We start from the raw sequence: 19722 nt of genomic DNA, 5'->3' as shown, positions 1-19722 counted from the left end.
GATACATGGTGCCTTTTATTGATCATTAAGAACCACAGTTTTTATGGACTGGGAAGGTAGCTCAGTGGTAGAGCACTTGCTTTGCATGCATGAGGCCTGGGTTCGATTCCTCAGCACCACATAAGAAAAAAAGAAAAAAACTGGAAGTGGCACTGTGGCTCAAGTGGTAGAGCGCTAGCCTTGAGCTGAAGAGCCTGAGGGACAGCGCCCAGGCCCAGAGTTCAGGCCCCATGACCAGACCAAAAAAAAAAAAAAACAGAACCACAGTTTTAATCAACTTAGTTACTGCAACTGAAAGTCAGCAGCAGTGGCTGAGTTCTCGCTTTATGCTAGGCAGGTTCCTAATGTTTGGGGGATTAAAGAAGAAACAGAAATTCATGACTTTGTCTTCCAGGGGAGTAAGACAGCGGAAGTACAGCAGGGTGCCATGGCTCATACCTGTAATCCTAGCTACTCAGGAGACAGAGAAAGGGAGGATCGTCATGTAAGCCAACCCAGGCGAAAGGTTCATGAGCTACATCTCTGCAAATAGCTGGGTGTGATAGTGTGCATCTGTTGTCTCAGCTATGCTGGAAGCTTAGATAGGAAGAATGATGTGAAAGCTGTCCCAGGAAGAAACAAAGTAGTGATGGTGGTGGGGGTCTTAGCTCAAAAATAATTGTAGCAAAAAAAGGGCTGGGGGCATGGCTCAAGTGGTACAGTGACTGTTTAGCAAGTGCAAAGCTCTGAGTTCAAACCCTAGTATCACACAAACACACACACACACACACACACACAAAGGCCTCCAAAGTACAGCAATCTTGGATGACGACATTTAGTCCACAAGATCAGAAGCATGTAATCCTTGTTAGTCAGGAGGCTGAGGTCTGAGGATCATGGTTCAAAGCCAGGCAGGAAAGACTTATCTCCAAAAGGCTACCAAAAAACAAAAAAACAAAAAAACAAAAACCAGAAATAGAGCTGTGGCTCAAGTAGTAGAGCACTAGCCTTGAGCAAAAAAAAACCCCTCAGTGATAGGGGTTGGAGACATGGGTCAGTTGGTAGAGCACTAGCCAATGAGCGAAAGTGTAAGTACTGAATTCAAATCCCAGTCTTGGACTTAAAAAAAAGACAGAAAAGAAAAATACACAGGGGCAGTATCCCTGTGTTGAGTTTAGGTCCCAGGATAGACACACACACACACACACACACACACACACACACACACACACACACACACACACACACACACACACACACACACACACACACACACACACACACACACAGAAGCACAGTAGTAGAGCACCAAGCCTAAGAATCTCAAGGCCCTGAGTTCAAACCCCAGTACTTCCCCCCCTGCCCGCCAAAAAAACAATGTGTGCAGACGCACAAGTCACAATCACATAGCTAGAGTGTTTGATACACGCAGTGAGCTGGAGATGAAGCTGCTGGGTTTCTGATAGCAGAACCTTCCTTTAGCACAGGTAACTACCTACCCAAGGGGCTGCAGCAGAGAGCAGAGCCATAGGGAGTGATCTGCCCCCTTGCTGGGAGCCAGCCGCTGACAGAAGGCAGTGATTCTTCATTCTCAGAGACTTTGAGATGTTAGCAGCTTTCCTCCTGACACTGCTGGCTTTCCAAAGAACAGCTGGCTCTATGAAACAAGGCATCTGGTTGCCTGTGGAAAGTACTCTCGGTGATTTTATGAAGGATGGATGGGGTTGCTCTCAAGTCCTGAACTTCCCCTTTGAATCTTTTCCTTCCCACAATTTCTTAATCTTCTTACTTCCTGGTTCTCATGGCACTGGATTTTTTTTTTCCAATCCTGGGGCTTGAGCTCAGGGCCTAGGCATTGTCACTGAGCTCTTTGCTCAAGGCTAGCACTCTACCACTTTGAGTCACAGCTCCACTTCTAGTTTTCTTGTGGTCCATTGGAGATAAGAGTATCACAGATATCCCTGCCCTGGCTGGCTCTGAACCATGATCCTCAGATCTCAGCCTCCTGAGTAGCTAGGATCACAGGTTTGAGCCACCAGCACTTGATTTTTAAAACAGAAAAGATAAAAAAACAGTAAGTTAACTTCTAGATGTACAAACAAATATTTGTGAGCTCTTGGGAAATGGAACATTGGCTCATGGTGTGTAGTCTTCATTCGTTCAGGTGAGCATGAAGCAGTCATTCAGCTGCCAGCTACTGAATGCTTGCGTGGCTGCAGTCTCGGCTGGACACTGTGTTAGTGTCTTCCTTACCCTCCTCTCTCAGGTTCTCTCCTCCTCATTTCTTCCTCCCCCCTATATCCAATTACTGATCAAACCTGTTAGGTCTACCTCCTAAGTGTTTATTGTGTCCATTTTCTTCTCTATATGGAAGGTCACCCATCTGGTCAAGACACATGTCATTTCAAAATGGTGGCAGTGGTCTCCTTGCTACTCTTTCTTGGAATAGTTACTGTTCCTCTTTGTCAAACCTAAACTATCTGTATTTTGAAAATAAGAATGCAAACAGTCTACCCTTTGTGAATCTGGAAAATCCTGTGTGTGTGGGGGGGGTAATTTGGTCATATGTAGGAAGAGGTACATAAATATTTATACATTTAGATACAGTAATATCCTTCTTGTGATTTAGCCTGAGAACACTATTATTATAAAAGAAGGTCTGGGTATAGCTTAGTGGTAGAGTATGTGTTTAGTATGAAGAAGGCCATTGGTTCAATCTCTACCATGAAAAAGAGAGAAACTAGTTATGCCCAGAGATATAAATATAGCCACAATGTAACAACATGAGAAATTTAGGAATCAATTAATAGTAGAAGGGACAAGCAAGGTGGTTCATTTGTAAAACAAAGGAGAGGCCAGTGATTGCACAGAAAGCATACTATCTCGTGTGAACATCGTGCATTATAGGTGCATTGAAAAGATGAAAACCATGATAATAGCTATCTAAGCAGTATATATACATAGACATTTTGAATAAAATATTACCATGACATGTATATATAATTTGAATATATTCATTCCCCTTCACACAATTATTATATAAAATGTATTAAAATACAAAGAAGTCTGAATACTTTCTTCCTCCATGCCCACTTGTCTAGTACCTCTTCTCAAATAGTGCTTATAACATTCTTTCCAAAACATTTTGGAGCCTCTTGTGTTCTCAGTGCCTGCATACATGTTTTGTCTGTATGTTGGGTCATTTTGCACTTTTTCTTTATTAACTCTCTAGTTAATTAATTTTCTAGTTTTTAATTCATTTTTTGAAATGTACTGAGATATTAAAAAAGTAGCTGATTTAAAATTTTTCACTTAGGGGCTGGGAAGGTGGCTCAGTGGTAGAGTGCTTGCCTTGCATGCATGAGGCCCTGGGTTTGATTCCTCAGCACCACATAATCAGAAAAAAAAACAGAAGTGGCGCTGTGGCTCAAGTGGTAGAGTGCTAGCCTTGAGCTGAAGAGCTGAGGGACAGCGCCCAGGCCCAGAGCTCAGGCCCCATGACTGGCAAAAAAAATAAAAATAAAAAAAAAATAAAATTTTTCACTTGTTAGTAGTGAACGTCAAACTGCTATAGGTTAAGGCAGAAACCATTAGAAATAGTGGCAGGTTCAACAAGCTCATGTCTCCACAAATAAAGTCAAAATTAAAAGGATTATTCTTGGGAAACAACCAAAAACTTTTAAGGGCAAAGAAGTTCTTATAAAAACAGAGCTTCATAGCTGTGATATCATGGCTTCCAGTGAGGGCAGAGCTCTGAAATAAACACCAGAGTAATCAGTTATTGACCAAATGTCACAGTTACAAAATATATCCTGGAGTTCTCTAGGGTTCCTTCTTTCCCCCAACTCTTTTATACTTAGTAGTTATATTTTAAGGATGACATCAGGAGTGTGAGTGAGAAGGAAGTGGAGGGAAATGGAAAAATGCCTATGTTTGGCCTGTGTTTTGGTTTGTTTGCGGTCTTTACAAGACTTGGATCCTAACCAGGGTAAACTAGTCAAGGCATCTTTAGGAGATTCCTTTGGTTTACTCAGATGATAAGGGGGAAGAACTAAGTATACATCTAACTCTGGGGAAAACACGTTTGCCTGGTGATTTATAAGCTTTATGTAGCTCCCAAAGAGCAAGGTGAAAAATGTTAAAGATGGTTGGGTAAGTTCAACAGACAGAATTATGAGTGGAGGAGGAACATATTTCCCTTTGTTGTGTGTGTGTGTGTGTGTGTGTGTGTGTGTGTGTGTGTGTGTGTGTGTGTGTGTGTGTGTGTGTGTATGCTCGCATGGGCATATGTTTTTGTTCACCCATGGGCGAAACAGAGCTGACTTAATTGTTCCCATTACATCATTTCCACTGGTCTACGTTGGGCTAGTCCATGATTGGTTGATTTCTCATATATTCCCATTTCTCCTCCTTCCTATCTACCCCTAAGCAAGCAACCATTCTAATAAGTTTGATGTATATTTTTTGATTTTTTTTATTACTTATGGATTTGTGTATGTCTGTGTGCTTACATGATGTGTCATTGTGCTGTAAATCAATTAGAATGCTAGGCACTACATTATGAGAATTCGCATGTAGGAACTTTTTTCTGTGCTATTTTGTTCTAATTATTCTTATTGAAATATACTTCCTTATCTTTTAAAAAATCTAGTAAAAATTAGGGCTTATATTTTTGCCTGCCTCTGCTGTTTTGAATTTCATGTTTCAAGTAATTATTTCAGTTAAAGTTCATAAAATACCAGGTTGATTTGGGTATTTGTTTTGTTTTTTTACTATTTTTTTAGTAAAGCTGGATTTTTACCACAAATGCTTTAGAGAATCAAGACTGCTAAAATCTCCTGTACTTATTACATATCCTTAGTACAAATGTGTGTGTGCGCGTGTGTGTGCATGTGTGTGTGTGTGTGTGTGTGTGTGTGTGTGTGTGTGTGTGTGTGTGTGTGTGTGTACGTATTATTGAGGTCAAACTCAGGGCCTCTTACATTCTAGGCAAGCACTGTACTAATGAGCTAAGTCCCCAGTCCAACTTAACTATTTTTTCTTGTTCAGCACTGCATTTTTAAGATCTGTCTGCAATTCAAATATTTTTATCAATTGCCTTGATTTCCTTTTGAGTCCAAGGGTTATAAAGTGAATGCTATTTGACCTGAAAGCCTGTGATTTTTCAAAATGTTTTAAGTTACGAGCTAGATGCACTGAATACCATCAGAAAATATAGTTATTTTGTTGATACTGATTCTTGGGAAGAGAGGTTTGGAAAAGTACTTTGGGATGGAGGATTCTCACAGAATTCCCCCCTTTCCCCCCCCCCCACTGTGAAAGTATATAGATACCATCATTCTCCAAAAATTATCTACATGCCAGATGCCCATGGATGCTTTCTCCTATAAGAAGGAAAAGAATAGAGCCAGGGGCTGGGAAGGTGGCTCAGTGGTAGAGCGCTTGCCTTGCATGCATGAGGCCCTGGGTTCGATTCCTCAGCACCACATAAGAAAAAACAAAAAAGCTGGAAGTAGCGCTGTGCCTCAAGTAGTAGAGCACTAGCCTTGAGTTGAAAAGCTGAAGGACAGCGCCCAGGCCCAGAGTTCAGGCCCCATGACAGGACCCCCCCCCACACACACAAAGAACAGAGCCAGAGACAGATAAAGTTATTGGCCTATCTTCATTTGGTTCAAATGGCATGGTAGTTTGATCATGGGCCATAGGTCTGATGTTTCGACCCAGGAGAGTGCTGCGCTACAGCAGGTGTGGAGCTTTGGAGGGGAGGGGGTGATTGACATAGCTTCAAGCTCTTGCTCACTTCCAACTTCATTGAAAAAACTGAGGTGAATCCAGCATTTTGGTTTCGTCAGTTCAACAACTAGGTCAAAATTGTGTTTCCCAGATCTGCAGCCCACATTCTCATTTCCCAGAGGCCCCCCCGGCCCCTGGCCCCCCCATCTTGTTTCCTGGCAATTCAGAAGGCTGCAGTCAGTCACCCAGGTACCCGGACAGATTTTGCCCTAAATCTGAACATTGGCTCTCCCTGAACAAACAGACAAGGGCAGATTCCACTCAGTGATGAAAGGGGCTTCTTTCAAAGGCTCAGGGACAAACAGTTTAAAATGTGACTAAAAAAATAAACAAAAGTCTCCAAGAGCTAACACGGAGGAGACCTTGGACTGGAAATGTTTTCCTTCATTTGTTTTCTTCACATCACTAAGCTGTGGTAAGGGTCAAATCAGATAATACAAATTTGCTTCAGAGATAGTAGAACAAATAGAAATTTGCTAGTTTTCCCATTTTTTTAATGTTAGCCCTTACTAAGACCCATTTGTCAAAACAAAGAAACCAACGGGTACATCCATTCAGCTTTAGTCCATTTTTAGTCTACTGTCACATTTGGTCCCAGGATCCTCTCCAGGGCACCCATGGCGTTCAGGCTTCACACCTCCTTAGTCCCAGCAGCGCACTGTGGGTAGGACAGAGTTCAACTGCGTAACTTTTGAATCCGTGTCATTGATTCAATTACATCAATTGATTATCTGTATAATGGCTATCCTTTAAAAAGAACATCATGCATGCTTTAATGGGTAGTCTGCAACAAAATCCAATAAATATAAAGAACTGGATAGGTAAGACAAAAATTTGTCTTGAAAATAAACTGTTCAGTTGAAAATGTAGTTAAAAAATGAAAAGAAACTGTGGGGAAAACTCCAGGACTTCTCCCTTCCCACTTCTACCCTTCTTCTCTCCTACTTTCTCACACACATACACTTGAAAATATTTAGTGGGGACTCCCTCTCTCTTTCCTCTATCTCTTTCTCCCTCATTCTCTCCCACACATATAGATTCATAAATACTTAGTGGGGACTTTACTAAAAGTACTTAAATAAAAGGCCATTAAAATTATGCTAAGGGAAGAAGGAAGGAAGGAAAGAAGGAAAGGAGAAAGAGAAAGAAAGGAAGGAAGGAAGGAAGGAAGGAAACTGTTAGGCAGGCATGGTGGCACGTGCCTGCAAACTTGTGGCACTTGGCAGGTGGAGGCAGGGAGATCACATACTGAAGTCCAGTCTGGTACACATAGTGAGGCAAGCTGTTTCTAAAGGCCAAGGAATGGGGATGGATGTAGCTTGGTGGTGATTCCCACATTACAGAAATCTTGATGTTGTAGAATGATAGTTGATTAAATGGTTGTCAAATGCTCGATGTGAATTCCCAAACTGCTAACAATTAGTCAGTGTGTCTCTCCGGAAAGAGCTCCGCTGTCAGAACTGAGCCGGACTTCTCTCTTGAATAAGGAGATGAATGGAACTGCAGCATAGTAAAATCAAGTAACACTTTTTTCTTTTAAAGCTCTTATTTCCTCCATTCCTATGCATTCACAGAAATTCCCGTTTTCTCTACAGGTGTAACTTCCAAGGACACCTTCAGGGGCCAAGTATTGACAAGTTCGGAAAATAAACGGGTTAGTCATTCTATGGATGACTACCTCATCAGCCTTTCTCAGCAAGTGTGTGGGTAAAAACAAACTTTTACAAAACTCTGGGAACACAGGCTTGAAGTGCAACCAGTTCACAGCTCATCTGTGTTCAGTGAATTCCTCTACTGACCAGCCGCCCCGTCGGAAAAAACACAAGCCAAGGCTCCGCAAGGGTGCGTGCCAAGGCCAGACCTACTGCACTTTTTACAATTTAAGCATTTCAAATTGAAGAAGTCGTTTTAGACTTTCTAATTATAAGTTTAATATTACTTTAAAGTGTTTCATACTGAAGTACCATTATCTACTTGGTATCTAATAACAAGCACCCTATGTTATTAGGGGGATAGTGAAGGTGCATATTGATACAGCCCTTTTTTATTTTTGCAGTAGTAGGGTTTGACCTCAGCGCCTTTGGCTTACTAGGCAGGTATTCTGTCACTTGAGCCACAACTCTAGGTATTTTTGCTTTAATTTTTTTTCTTTAAAGTTAGGGTCTTGCGCGTTTGTCAGGCCCTCCCCAGACCACGGTCCCTGCTATTTATGCCTCTTGCTCAGCTGAGATTACAGGTATGAGCCACCATGTTCTGCCTCCCCATGTAGACCTTCATGAGAGGACATACTAATATTTTTCAGCTGTCTCATGCATGTTGAGACTTGAATTAAATGTTTGCGTGAATATTATATATATATCATACTATATATATAATATATGGTAACCAAAAGCATGAAATCACTCCTTGTTTTCTTTTTTTTCCCCCTTTTTTCTTTTGGCCAGTCCTAAGACTTGAACTCAAGGCTGGGGCACTATCCCTGAGCTTCTTTTGCTTAAGGCTAACATTCTACTACTTGAGGCACAATGTCACTTCTGGCTTTTTCTGTTTATGTGGTACTGAAGAATCAAACCCAAGGCTTTGTGCATGCTAAGCAAGCACTCTACCACTAAGCCAGATCTACTCCTTGTTTTCTATGTTCTATCTTACATAATTTTTCTCATTTTATATAACTATTTCAATTGCAGGTCTTCATCATCCTCAGATATTAATATAGACATTTTTATAAGGTTTAACTTCTTTTTGTTGTTGTTGTGTACTTATTTGGCTAGCACATTGAGAAGAAATAACTTGAAGGTAAAAAACTGTTACTTGTTATTCTGTCTCAAGCATACAGCATACAGGACTGGACAAATTGTATAACTGTGATAAATGAGAGTTAAACACAAATTCATGAATAAGTGAACTGCACTCAGAGCTCAGTTTTTCAAATAAATTGGCAGCCAGGCGCCAGTGGCTCATGTTTATAGTCCTAGCTTCTCCGGAGGCTGAGAATCATGGTTTGAAGCCAGCTGGTGCAGGAAAGTCCACGTGACTCTTATCTTCAATTAACCACTAGAAAACCAGGAGTGGCATTGTGGCTCAAAGTAGTAGAGTGCTAGCCTTGAACACAAAAGCTTAGGGACAACATTCAGTCCCTCAGTTCAAGTCCCACAACTACCACCATCAAGAATACAATTGGTGGGGCTGGGAAGGTGGCTCAGTGGCAGAGCGCTTGCCTTGCATGCCCGAGGCCCTGGGTTTGATTCCTCAGCACCATATAAGCAAAAAGAAAAAAAAAACCGGAAGTGGTGCTGTGGCTCAAGTGGTAGAGCACTTGCCTTGAGCTGAAGAGCTGAGGGACAGCGCCCAGGCCCAGAGTTCAGGCCCCATGACCGGACCCCCCCCCCAAAAAAAGAATACAATTGGCAAAGGGTAGGACACTGCCTTTCTTCCATGGTTTAGGGAAGAACAGGTAGCCATTCAAAAGAAAACTGCTGTTCTGTTGCTTCCTTTTGTGTTTTTAAGTTCTTTTTACATGATGGCAAATTCACTGTTTACATATTTTACTCTTCATGTGATGAATAGCTACACTTAAAAAACTGAATGTAGTTACAGCTGTAGGATTCTGTTCTTCCTGTATTCATTACACAACATATAGAAGTCAAACTATTCTGATGCTGCCAGATAGCATGAATGTGTGAGATTTTGCATTTAAATATCTATAAATGGTGTCATAGCACATCGATTTCAAAAGATTGAATGAATCAACCCATCCCTGTTGTTACAGCTAAGGAAAATAGTGTAGTCATTTCTGGGAGGAAATAAAATGCACACCAAAATCCAGTTTCACCCATTGAACAATTCTTGAAAATTAAAAATGTTCTATGCTTACATGCTTTTAAAATTTTTCTACTTTTTATATTGTGTGTTGGTTATGAGTCTTCCTGTCTAAATAAAAACTAATTGGGATGGGAAGGTGGCTCAGTGGTAGAGTGCTTGCCTTGCATGCATGATGTCCTGGGTTCGATTCCTCAGCACCACATAAGCAGGAAAAAAAAGCCGGAAGTGGTGCTGGGGCTCAAGTGGTAGAGCACTAGCCTTGAGCTGAAGAGCTGAGGGACAGCACCCAGGCCCAGAGTTCAGACCCCACGACTGGACCCCCCCAAAACAAAACAAAACAAAAAAACGCTTCTCTTCTGTAGCTTCTATTAAAGTTCTGTCATGGGTTGAAAACTACTGCCCAGTTTAGGGCTAAGTGCCTACCAGAATGCCTACATAGGGAATTCTAGCACTAGGGAGGGAATTAGGCACTTTCTGTTACTGGGTTTTGAGGCATTTTAGGAATAATTGGCAGTACCATTTCTTAGGATCCCACTATGTATATCCAATCGTATATATGATATAAATATATGTATTATATATGTATTTACATACTATATGTGTACATATCTTTACTTATGCATACATTTTAACATGTTTTCTTAATAACACTGCAGGATCAATATTGTCATCATGCTGATAGAGGAGTACGATAGCTCAGAGCATTTAAATAGTCTGTCCTACCACGCCACTAGAATCCAGTGTTTCTCTCCATCACTCTGTCCTGCCATCTTGTCCAGTTTTGATATAGTGCTATGAAGGAAAGCAAAGCAGGGCTGATGGAATGGAGAGCATGAGAAGATGCTGTTCTCCAGGCAAGGTTTCTGGGGGTCCCACTTGAGCAGAGGCTTGGATGAAATAAGGGAGTCAGCTGTGTGGACACTTAGGGGAGTCAAGGAGCAGCAAGGAAAATGCCTGTCAGTGGCATTCTGGGAAATACTTCCAGAGGGCAGGTAAGTGGTGTCTCCAAATTGTTTGTTATATACCTTCAAGGACATTCTATTCAATCAACTTACTTGAAGCCTACTAGGTTTCTATTCTCTGGGAACTTCTTTGCTGTCCCAGGTTCATTTGCTATACCATGTTCATAGACGGCTTGCTTCCTGTGAATGCAGCAAAGTGTCTGAGGAGGTCAAGCTTTTCCTACTTCTCCAGCACTAGCCTTTTGGCCAGTATTGTCACTGTGGGTGACAGGAACGTCAGTCAGCTTCCCACAGAATCACTGGCAGCTGGAACCCAGGGGGGCTCTCTAGGAATCCCAGAGAACTGACAAGAAACCTTCGGCACAGCAGGGAGACCCTTCCTTCTGCTACAGTTCTATCTCTAGCAACTTTCACAAGCCTGCAATGCCTGAGCAGGACGCCAGTCCACTTCCCAAGAGGGGATCCACCAGTGTGTTCTTGCTCCTGTAGGATTTAATACCTCTTGGAGGGACGATGAAGATGAATGAGATAGTTCAGTTCTCAAGTCTGTGATCTAGCAGAGGAAATGGACAATATCTCTAGAATCATTCACGCCCGCAGTGGCACGTGATCTAAGGAACTGTAATAGACCACATGTAAGAGAGATCACGTGCTGTTTGTTTTACCGTACCTGGCTCGCTTCATTTAGGATAGTGTCCTCAGGTGTATCCATCCTGTCACAACAGACAAGCTTTATTTGTTTTCACATAGTGCAGCATCACTGACTACACGGCTCCTTCCCAAGATCAGTGCTGCAGGTACTCTCATCCTCCTTCAGGTGTGGAAGTATGGAAATGTTCTTCCAATGTTCCCTTTGCATCTTCCATTATCCACTTTCCGAGCACGGCACTTCCCCTAACTGCCGGCTGGAAAATCACATGTGCCATTTGCAATAGCTTATCGGAAGCAAGCAAGCTGACGTGAATTGAGCAAGAATTTCTGGAATACCAACCTTAGGCCAGAGCAAAGGATGGAGAGTGGGCTTTGACTGTCTAAACAGGACAGGGGTGATGATTAACCAAGATGGAAGTCCTGCCGATTTAAATGGGGTGAGAGCTAGGAGTGGAGGTAATTCCTCCTCCAGCAGGAGTGCTCCTCAGGAGCCAGCCCCAGACTCAAGAAAGATGTTTACTGTGAGGATCGCCTGCCTGGTGCTGAGCGTGGCCAGCACAGTATGGGTATGGAACCATTTGTCTTTCTCCTCACTTTCTCTCTGGTGTTTCTCCCAATGTTCTACATGCACCAGTTCTATATTCTGACACACCTTTGGTTCTGTGGGCTCCCTAGATGGATCTGACATGGATGCAGGACAACTTGGATTCCAAAGGGAGACATTGGAGGGACTACGCAGGGCAACTTTGACATCTCTCAGTATTACATTGTTTGGTTGTTTATTGTTTTTTTTACTATGCTAAGGATTGAAGACAGGGCCTTGTACATGCTAGGCAAACACTCTACCACTGAGCTACATTCTCAGTCTTGTTCATCATATTTTGTTACATGAATATTTTTGTTTTGGACGTACTGGGCTTCGAACATAGGGCCTTCCCCTGGTAAATGAGTGCTCTTTCACTTGAGCCATACTCGTGGTGTTGGTGACCATTTCCATCTCTGTCTCTACTAAGTCTTGGAGGTATTATGTAAGTTAATAGAACAAAAAACATTTTATAAGAAGACTTTTTTTCTAATTCTTAACTTCTTGTTATATGTCTATAATAAGTAGAACATTTAATTGTAGATAGCTTTGCTAAAAGGTTCTTTCTGTGTTTCTTTCAAGACAAAAAAAAGGTAATATGTTTTCTTAGAATCATACAGCAAACCTAGAAAATATTAGTTGATAAGGCCATATGCTTTTTGGAAGTATTTGTATTCTTTCAAGATAACTATTAAATACTATAATAATTTCTACTATTTAGCACTAAGATATATATGAAAGAAAACAAAGCACTTGAAACACAAATCTTATGAAAACAAGACAAATACAAAGTAACATTTTGTGGAAAATAAAACTAAAAATCACTTGAAATGATGTCTGGAATAATGAATAGGTATCAGTTACCTCTCTGCTTTTCCCATTGGCATATTTAGTTTTGGGATGTTTGTATTGTTGTACTATTTTATTCTGAAATACAATTTATTATTTATAACTTATTTCTTAAGACCAAAGGGCGGTACTTATTGCTGTATACTTATAGTTCTTGGTCTCTTGAATTATTATTACTGCAGTTATTTAGAAAAATGGCAATGAAATTACATTCCAACCAATTATAAATAAGGGTAAAATGTCTGAAACGAATGTAGTCATAGCACAATCCTTGTAAGTCAGTGGTATAGAATAAAATAATGAATATCTAAAAAGAATCCTTCTTCACTAGAATATAAAGTCTGTTGAAGTTTTTTTTGTATTCTATTTTATCTGTCTTACAATACAAAAAATTTCACTTGGTATTTGTAATTCTCAAGTGTTCAAAAAACATTTCCAGTCACTGATTACTAGTTTTACTTCCATTCACTATCTTCATTCCAAATAAAAAGAAATGGTTACCTAAAGGAGCAAACTTAAAAGGCATTTCTATGTCTGAATTGGGTAGTTTTCATGTTCTTGATAAATGTTTGTCCAACTTATTGGTCTATCTTAAAGATAGTAGTAGAAACCTGAAGGGAAAGGGCAGTAGGTTAAGACAATATAGCTCACTCTACTGAAACAGCAATTATCAGAGAAAGAACTCACTGAAGTTTTCAAGTATCTTCCTATTTGCAGTTTTTAATGAAAAGCAGGTGAGATTAAACTAAGATTCAAAGGATTTTTCTCTTTATCATGGATTGTTTGAACCTCCCAACACTTATCACATGCTGGTTTAATGCCAAACACAGGTTAAACTTGTACACTGCATCACCTTTGGTTCTCACACCTTTCCCTTAAAATGCACTGGCATTAGGGTTTTCATTTGAGGTCAGAAGTTTGCAGCTTGTGGGCTCTAGATGTACTATGCCAAATGTATTTAATATGTGCTATTGCCAAAGCCAATAGTAAGCAATAGTGAAAATACATCCTGTGACGGTGCCTTTTCTTTCTTGGGACTTGAAGAAGACAGAATGGGGGCTTCCTCTCTTCTGGCTAATGTTGTTGTTCTTGCTCTTTTTTGTGCATGTAAATGAATATCTCTCAAGACTACGGACACTGGCGAAGGTGACTTTATAGAACAAGGAGCACAGGGGCGTGGCCCAAGAGTTATGGAGAAACAGCAGTCTGCCTGCAAAGAGACAGACTGGCCCTTCTGCTCGGATGATGACTGGGTAAGCAGTGGGCCTGAGGAGCCAGGAGCCCTTCTCTCTGGTGGTAGTAGGTACAGTGTGTCTGGGAAAGTACTAAGATTCTGAGTACTGAGACCTGAGTACTGTGCCATGGGACCAACTTCACGGCTTAAGTGACCCCTGAGAATTTCTCTATGGCTTCTCACACATTCTCTTATCAACTTGAAAGCCAATAGATGGTTGGAAGAAATGGGAAAGGGAAGCAATGGAAACTACATGGGAAGCTGCAAAGTCATTCTGGATCCAAGCTAGAGACCCATGGTGTAAGTGTTCTTCTTCATTTTCAGGGCCCAAAATGTCCTTCTGGCTGCAGGATGAAAGGGCTGATTGATGAGGCCAATCAAGATTTTACCAACAGAATAAATAAGCTCAAAAATTCACTGTTTGATTTTCAAAAGAACAACAAGGATTCCAGTTCATTGACCAGAAATATAATGGAGCTTCTGAGAGGGGACCTTGCCAAAGCCAATAGTAAGTATTTCATATTTAGTACCTTGTTGTTTAAATGCAACAGTGAAAATTCAAAATAAATTATGTCTGCTTGAAGCTACTGTGCTGTCATTTCAAAGAAAATGCCCTTGGGTCCACTGGGTAAGGTTATGATGAAATAACTGGAATATAATCAAGCTGTGTCATTGGGATTAATTCCAAAGAATTTTCTTCTGTATTTATTTGGATTCCTAATAAAACGTCTAACTAAGACATCATAACTATTACCCATGAATGACATTGTTCAAAACCCAACTATCTAATAAGGCTGAAACTCATAGACTAAATGTCCAGAGAACAAATAGAAACAAAATAAACTGTAGAATCTGTGAGGCTTCTCTTTTTGTTGTTTTTTGGTCAGGCATGGGGCTTGAACTCTGGGCTTGGGAGCTATCCCTGAGCTCTTCAGCTCAAGGCTAGCCCTCTACACCTTGAGCCACAGCACCACTTCCGGTTTTCTAGTGGTTTATTGGAGATAAGAGTCTCACAGACTTTCCTTTGAACCGAGATCCTTAGATCTCAGCCTCCTGAGTAGCTAGGATTACAGCTGTGAGCCACCGGCCTGTGAGACTATTTCTAAGTAAATCTTTTGCCTTCCCTCCTTTCCTTTCCTTTCTTTTCCTTTCTTTTCCTCCCTTCCTCCTTTTCTCCCTCTCGTCCTCTTTCTTTCTATTACTTCCTTTCTTCCTTTTTTGTGGGGTGTAAAAATCACTCAATAGTTCCTTCAATATTCATGTCTTTCTTTCTTTCTTTCCTTTCTTTCTCCCTCCCTTCCTCCTCTCTTCCTTCCTTTTTGTTGGCTATAAAAACCACTCAACAGTTTCTTCAATACTCTCTTTTTCTTTCCTTTCTCCCTCCTTTCCTTCCCTTTCTTCCTTCCTTTTTGTTGGCTATAAAAATCACAACAGTTCCTTCAATACCTTTCTTTCTCTCTTTCTTTCTTTTCTTTCCTTTCTCCCTCCCTCTTTCCTTCCCTTTCTTCCTTCCTTTTTGTTGGCTATAAAAAAACACTCAACAGTTCCTTCAATACTTCAATACTTTTCTTTCTTTCTTTCCTTTCTTTTCCCTCCCTCCCTTCCTTCCCTCCTTCCTTCTTGTTGCTTGTTGGCTATAACAAATCACTCAACAGCTCCTTCAATACCCATCTTTTCTTTTTTAGACAATGATAATACATATAACCAAGTGTCAGAAGATCTGAGAAGCAGAATTGAGATCCTGAAGCGCAAAGTCATGGAGAAAGTACAGCACATTCAGCTTCTACAGAACAACGTCAGGGCTCAGCTGATAGATATGAAGCGCCTGGAGGTGAGGGGGGGCTTCTCAGGCCCCATCTCCCTGTCTTTGAATGATGGGGGACAGGAAGACAGGGGTCACTCATGCAGCCAGTATCTAGTAGACACCGTGAGCAGGGCCATATCCACCCGTACTGGAAAGCAGGAGTTGGTTCTCGTGCTCTACAGATAAAAAAAATTCTCAGAGATGTTACGAGAATTTTCCACGGATGCCTAAGTAGTAGATTTCAAAAGAACTTTTTCAGTCTGCTCTGCTCATGGCTTTAGCCTCAGTCTCACTGACAGCCTCGTAATTAGGGTTTTCTTGAAGGGGGAATAGCACCTGACCTTTCACTCATGCTAAGTCTCAGATGGATCCTAGTAGCTCCTTTGTATGACTGCTTAGCCTGGCTCTACCCAGCATCCTTCCAGAAAGGATGGCCGCCCAAGGCAAATCATAGGGTATACAGAGAAATAAAACCACTTTCCAGACCGCACACTACTAGGTACTACCAGGTGCTCAGAAGCTGTTGCGGGAGTCACTGGTCTCTACCGTTTTCTCTCTGCCTTTCTGCAGGTGGAAGTTGATATTAAAATCCGATCTTGCAAAGGGTCGTGCAGTAGGGCTTTGTCTAGAGAGCTCCGCCTGAGTGACTACGAGGACCAGCAGAGACAGCTGGAGCAGGTGATGGCCAAAGACCTGCTTCCCCCGAGAGAGAGTCAGTACTTCCCGATAATAAAGATGAGGCCCATGCCAGACTTGGTTCCGGGCAGTTTCAAGAGCCAGCTGCAGACGGCCCCTCCGGAGTGGAAGGCCCTAACGGAGATGCAGCAGATGCGGATGGAGCTGGAGGGCCCGGGGAGGGAGGGCGGCCCGGGGAGGGCGGGCAGCCCCCGGGGAGACGCTGCGGGCTACATCGAGGACACGGGGCCGGTGACCGAAAGCCCCAGGCACCCGCGCCCCGGTGGAGCCGGACACTGGAGTTCGGGACCCGGAACGGATGGAAGCCGGAACCCGGGGACGACCGGGGCTGGGGGTTCCGGACGCTGGCAGCAGCCGGGGAACACCGGTTCGAGCCCCAGCGGAAGCTGGAACACGGGCGGCGCCGGGAGCTTTCGGCCGGACGGCTCCAGCCCGGACTGGGGTGAGTTCACCGAGGAGTCCGGAGGCCTGGCGACGAGGAAGGAGCAGCCCGCGGGCCAGCTGACGGCCTCCAAAGCCGACAAGGAGCTGCTGATCGGCCGCGAGAAGGGGGCGCCCTCCGCGGGGGGCCCGGCCTTTGCCCGCCGCGCCTGCTCCAAGACGGTCACCAAGACGGTGATCGGGCCCGACGGCCGCAAGGAGGTGACCAAGGAGGTGGTGACCTCCGAGGACGGCTCGGACTGCGGCGGCGACGCGGCCGACCTGGGGCTGCAGGGCTTCGGCAGCCGGGGCAGCCTGGACGAGCTGGCCCGCCGGCACCCCGACGTGTCCTCCTTCTTCGGCGCGGGCGCGCTCGAGCCCTTCTCCGCCTTCAAGGAGCCGGGCGGGGGCGCGGACGGCGCCATCTTCACCGACCTGGAGCACGGCGGCGGCGGCTCGCAGGCCGAGCCGTGGTCGGGCGGCACGTCCACCCATCGCAAGCTGGTGACCAGCAGCAGCAGCAGCAGCAGCACGATCAGCAGAGGGGGCTCCGCCTCCGCGACCAAGAACTATAAAATGGCAGACGAGGCCGCCGGCGAAGAGGCTCGCTCCACCAAGAGAGGCCGGGCGAGGCCTCGCCCCGCCAGAGGTATCCACCTTCCCTGACCCCTGTCCCCTCTCCCCGAGTCTAAGGTAACTGTGTCCGCCACGTGCGGCCCGGGGCGCCCCGCACCCCCGGCCTCTGGCCTCTTCTCTGTACCCCCGACGGCTCCCCCTGCGCACTCAATAAACGCGCGCGCCACCGCCGCCGCCTCGGAAGCTCGGCTTGGAGTTTTGTTGGAGTCGCTGCTCGCCAGCCCGCCCCAAAGCAGGGGTGCGGGGGGGGGCGGGGGGGGCTGCCAGCCGATCCACGGACCGACCCGGGCCAGGCTACAAAACAACAAAACAAAACAAAACAAATCGAACGGTATTGGTTGGATAGAGAATATGCAAGATCACTCGCACTTCCCAGGCAGAACACGCTTCTCACCACGGAAACATTTCCATCGCAACACCACCCCTATTCTGTGGGTGGGAGGGAGGGAGAAAGGAGGGAGGCAGAAAACATTTCTCACTCTGGAAACATTTCCATCGCAACATAATCCCTTTTCTGAGCAAGGAAGGAAGGAAGAAGGAAGGAAGGAAGGCAGGAAGGCAGGCAGGCAGGCAGAAAACATTTCTCACTCTAGAAACATTTCCATGGCAACATAATCCCTTTTCTGAGCAAGGAAGGAAGGAAGGAAGAAGGAAGGAAGAAGGAAGGAAGGAAGGAAAGAAGGAAGGCAGGCAGGCAGGCAGAAAACATTTCTCTGGAAACATTTCCATCGCAACATAAACCCTTTTCTGTGGGTGGGTGGAAGTAAGGGAGGGAGGGAAGGAGGAAGGGAGGGAAGAAGTGAGGGAGGGAGGGGGAGGGAGGGAGGGAGGGAGGGGGAGAGAGGAAGGGAGGGGAGAGGGAGGAAGGGAGGGAGGGAGGAGGGAAGGAGGGAAAGAGGGGCGGGAGGGAGGAAGGGAGGGAGGAAGGAAAGGAGGGAGGGAGGGAGGGAGGAAGGGAGGAAGGGAGGGAGGGAGGGAGGGGGGAGGGAGGAAGGCAGGCCGGCAGTAGTGCTCGCCACCTTTCATCCAGCAGGGCCAGGCCGTTCTTCTGCGAGGAGGAATGACAGTGGCTTCTTGGCCGGCTTGGTTTTTCTTTTAGACTGTGGTGATGCCCTCCAAACACACCCTGCAGGTGCCCAAAGTGGCATTTTCCCTATCAAGCTCCCGGGATCCAGTAAGGTGGTTTCTGTCTATTGCGATCAAGAGACCGGTCTGGGAGGATGGCTTTTGATCCAGCAAAGGACGGACGGGTCGCTGAATTTTAACCGGACCTGGCAAGACTACAAGACGGGCTTCGGCAGCCCGGACGAGCGGGGGCAAGGAGAGTTCTGGCTAGGCAACGACCTCCTCCACGGGCTCACGCGGCGGGGCGCGCTGCTGCGGGTGGAGCTGGAGGACTGGGCGGGGAACCGGGCCCACGCCGAGTACCACTTCCGCGTGGGCTCCGAGGCCGAGGGCTACGCGCTGCACGCCTCGGCCTACCGCGGCACGGCGGGCGACGCGCTGGTGGCGGGCTCGGCCGAGGAGGGCGCGGAGTACACGGCCCACCACGGCATGCCGTTCAGCACCTTCGACCGCGACGCCGACCGGTGGGAGGAGAGCTGCGCCGAGGTCTACGGGGGAGGCTGGTGGTACAACAGCTGCCAGGCAGCCAACCTCAACGGCATCTACTACCCCGGCGGCGCCTACGACCCCCGCGACAACAGCCCCTACGAGGTGGAGAACGGGGTGGTGTGGGTGCCCTTTCGGGGGGCCGATTACTCGCTGCGGGCCGTGCGCATGAAAGTCAGGCCCCTGGACGCCCCGTAGGGGAGCCGCCGGGAAGCCGGCCCGGCCGCGAGCCTCGGGTGCTCGCGATCATTCACTCCTCGTACTGTAGCCAACTGGGGCCCAGAAGACGTCTTAGTTGAAAAATAAAATTACACATTTTGGTTTTTTTAGCCTTTGAGTAGCTCTGTGAGTATTACATGTTCTAGAAGGATTCACCATTTCCTCCAGAGCGGGGAGCCCCATGGGAACGTCCCTGGGCCACCCTGAAAGGTGACCCTACCCAGAGCCATAGACACCCCCCCCCCTTGCAAAACGAAGTTATGCCATCCACTTGATTTGGAGAGTTTCAACCCAACATTTTAAACCCACTGAACGGAACAAAAATTGTAGAGGTACTAACAAGGTATGAGAGTCATCTGTTATTTACTTCTTTTTTGCTAGTGAGAATATTCAAGAAGACCGGATAAACATTGTCTGCATAGGCACAGAAATCTGTTCTTTTAAGGCTTTCCGTAGAGCACGT

The 19722-nt window shown here is 45.0% G+C and overlaps 1 protein-coding gene across 1 annotated transcript; it reads left to right on the top strand.

The window, feature by feature from the left end:
* The first annotated feature begins 11659 nt into the window (after nt 1-11659).
* On the top strand, nt 11660-19369 carry Fga (fibrinogen alpha chain). The gene is made up of 6 exons (XM_070022254.1): nt 11660-11773; nt 13767-13892; nt 14198-14381; nt 15559-15704; nt 16248-17442; nt 18529-19369. The coding sequence occupies exons 1-6, from the start codon at nt 11720-11722 to the stop codon at nt 19236-19238; spliced, it is 2415 nt and encodes an 804-aa protein (XP_069878355.1). The 5' UTR covers nt 11660-11719; the 3' UTR covers nt 19239-19369.
* The last annotated feature ends 353 nt before the right edge of the window (nt 19370-19722 follow it).

This window comes from Dipodomys merriami, unplaced genomic scaffold (genome assembly GCF_024711535.1).
Source record: "Dipodomys merriami isolate MVZ:Mamm:240054 unplaced genomic scaffold, mDipMer1.0.p SCAF_15, whole genome shotgun sequence".
Classification (NCBI taxonomy): Eukaryota; Metazoa; Chordata; class Mammalia; order Rodentia; family Heteromyidae; genus Dipodomys; species Dipodomys merriami.
Note: the sequence above shows the minus strand (reverse complement) of the source record. Positions and strands in the feature narration are given on the sequence as shown.

Excerpts from the sequence above, each read along its gene's own strand:
- Fga (XM_070022254.1), top strand. The coding sequence starts at position 11,720 with ATGTTTACTGTGAGGATCGCCTGCCTGGTGCTGAGCGTGGCCAGCACA. Across the intron at positions 11,774-13,766 it reads GCGTGGCCAGCACAGTATGG|ACTACGGACACTGGCGAAGG; the intron begins GTATGGAACCAT and ends ATATCTCTCAAG. Across the intron at positions 13,893-14,197 it reads TCTGCTCGGATGATGACTGG|GGCCCAAAATGTCCTTCTGG; the intron begins GTAAGCAGTGGG and ends CTTCATTTTCAG.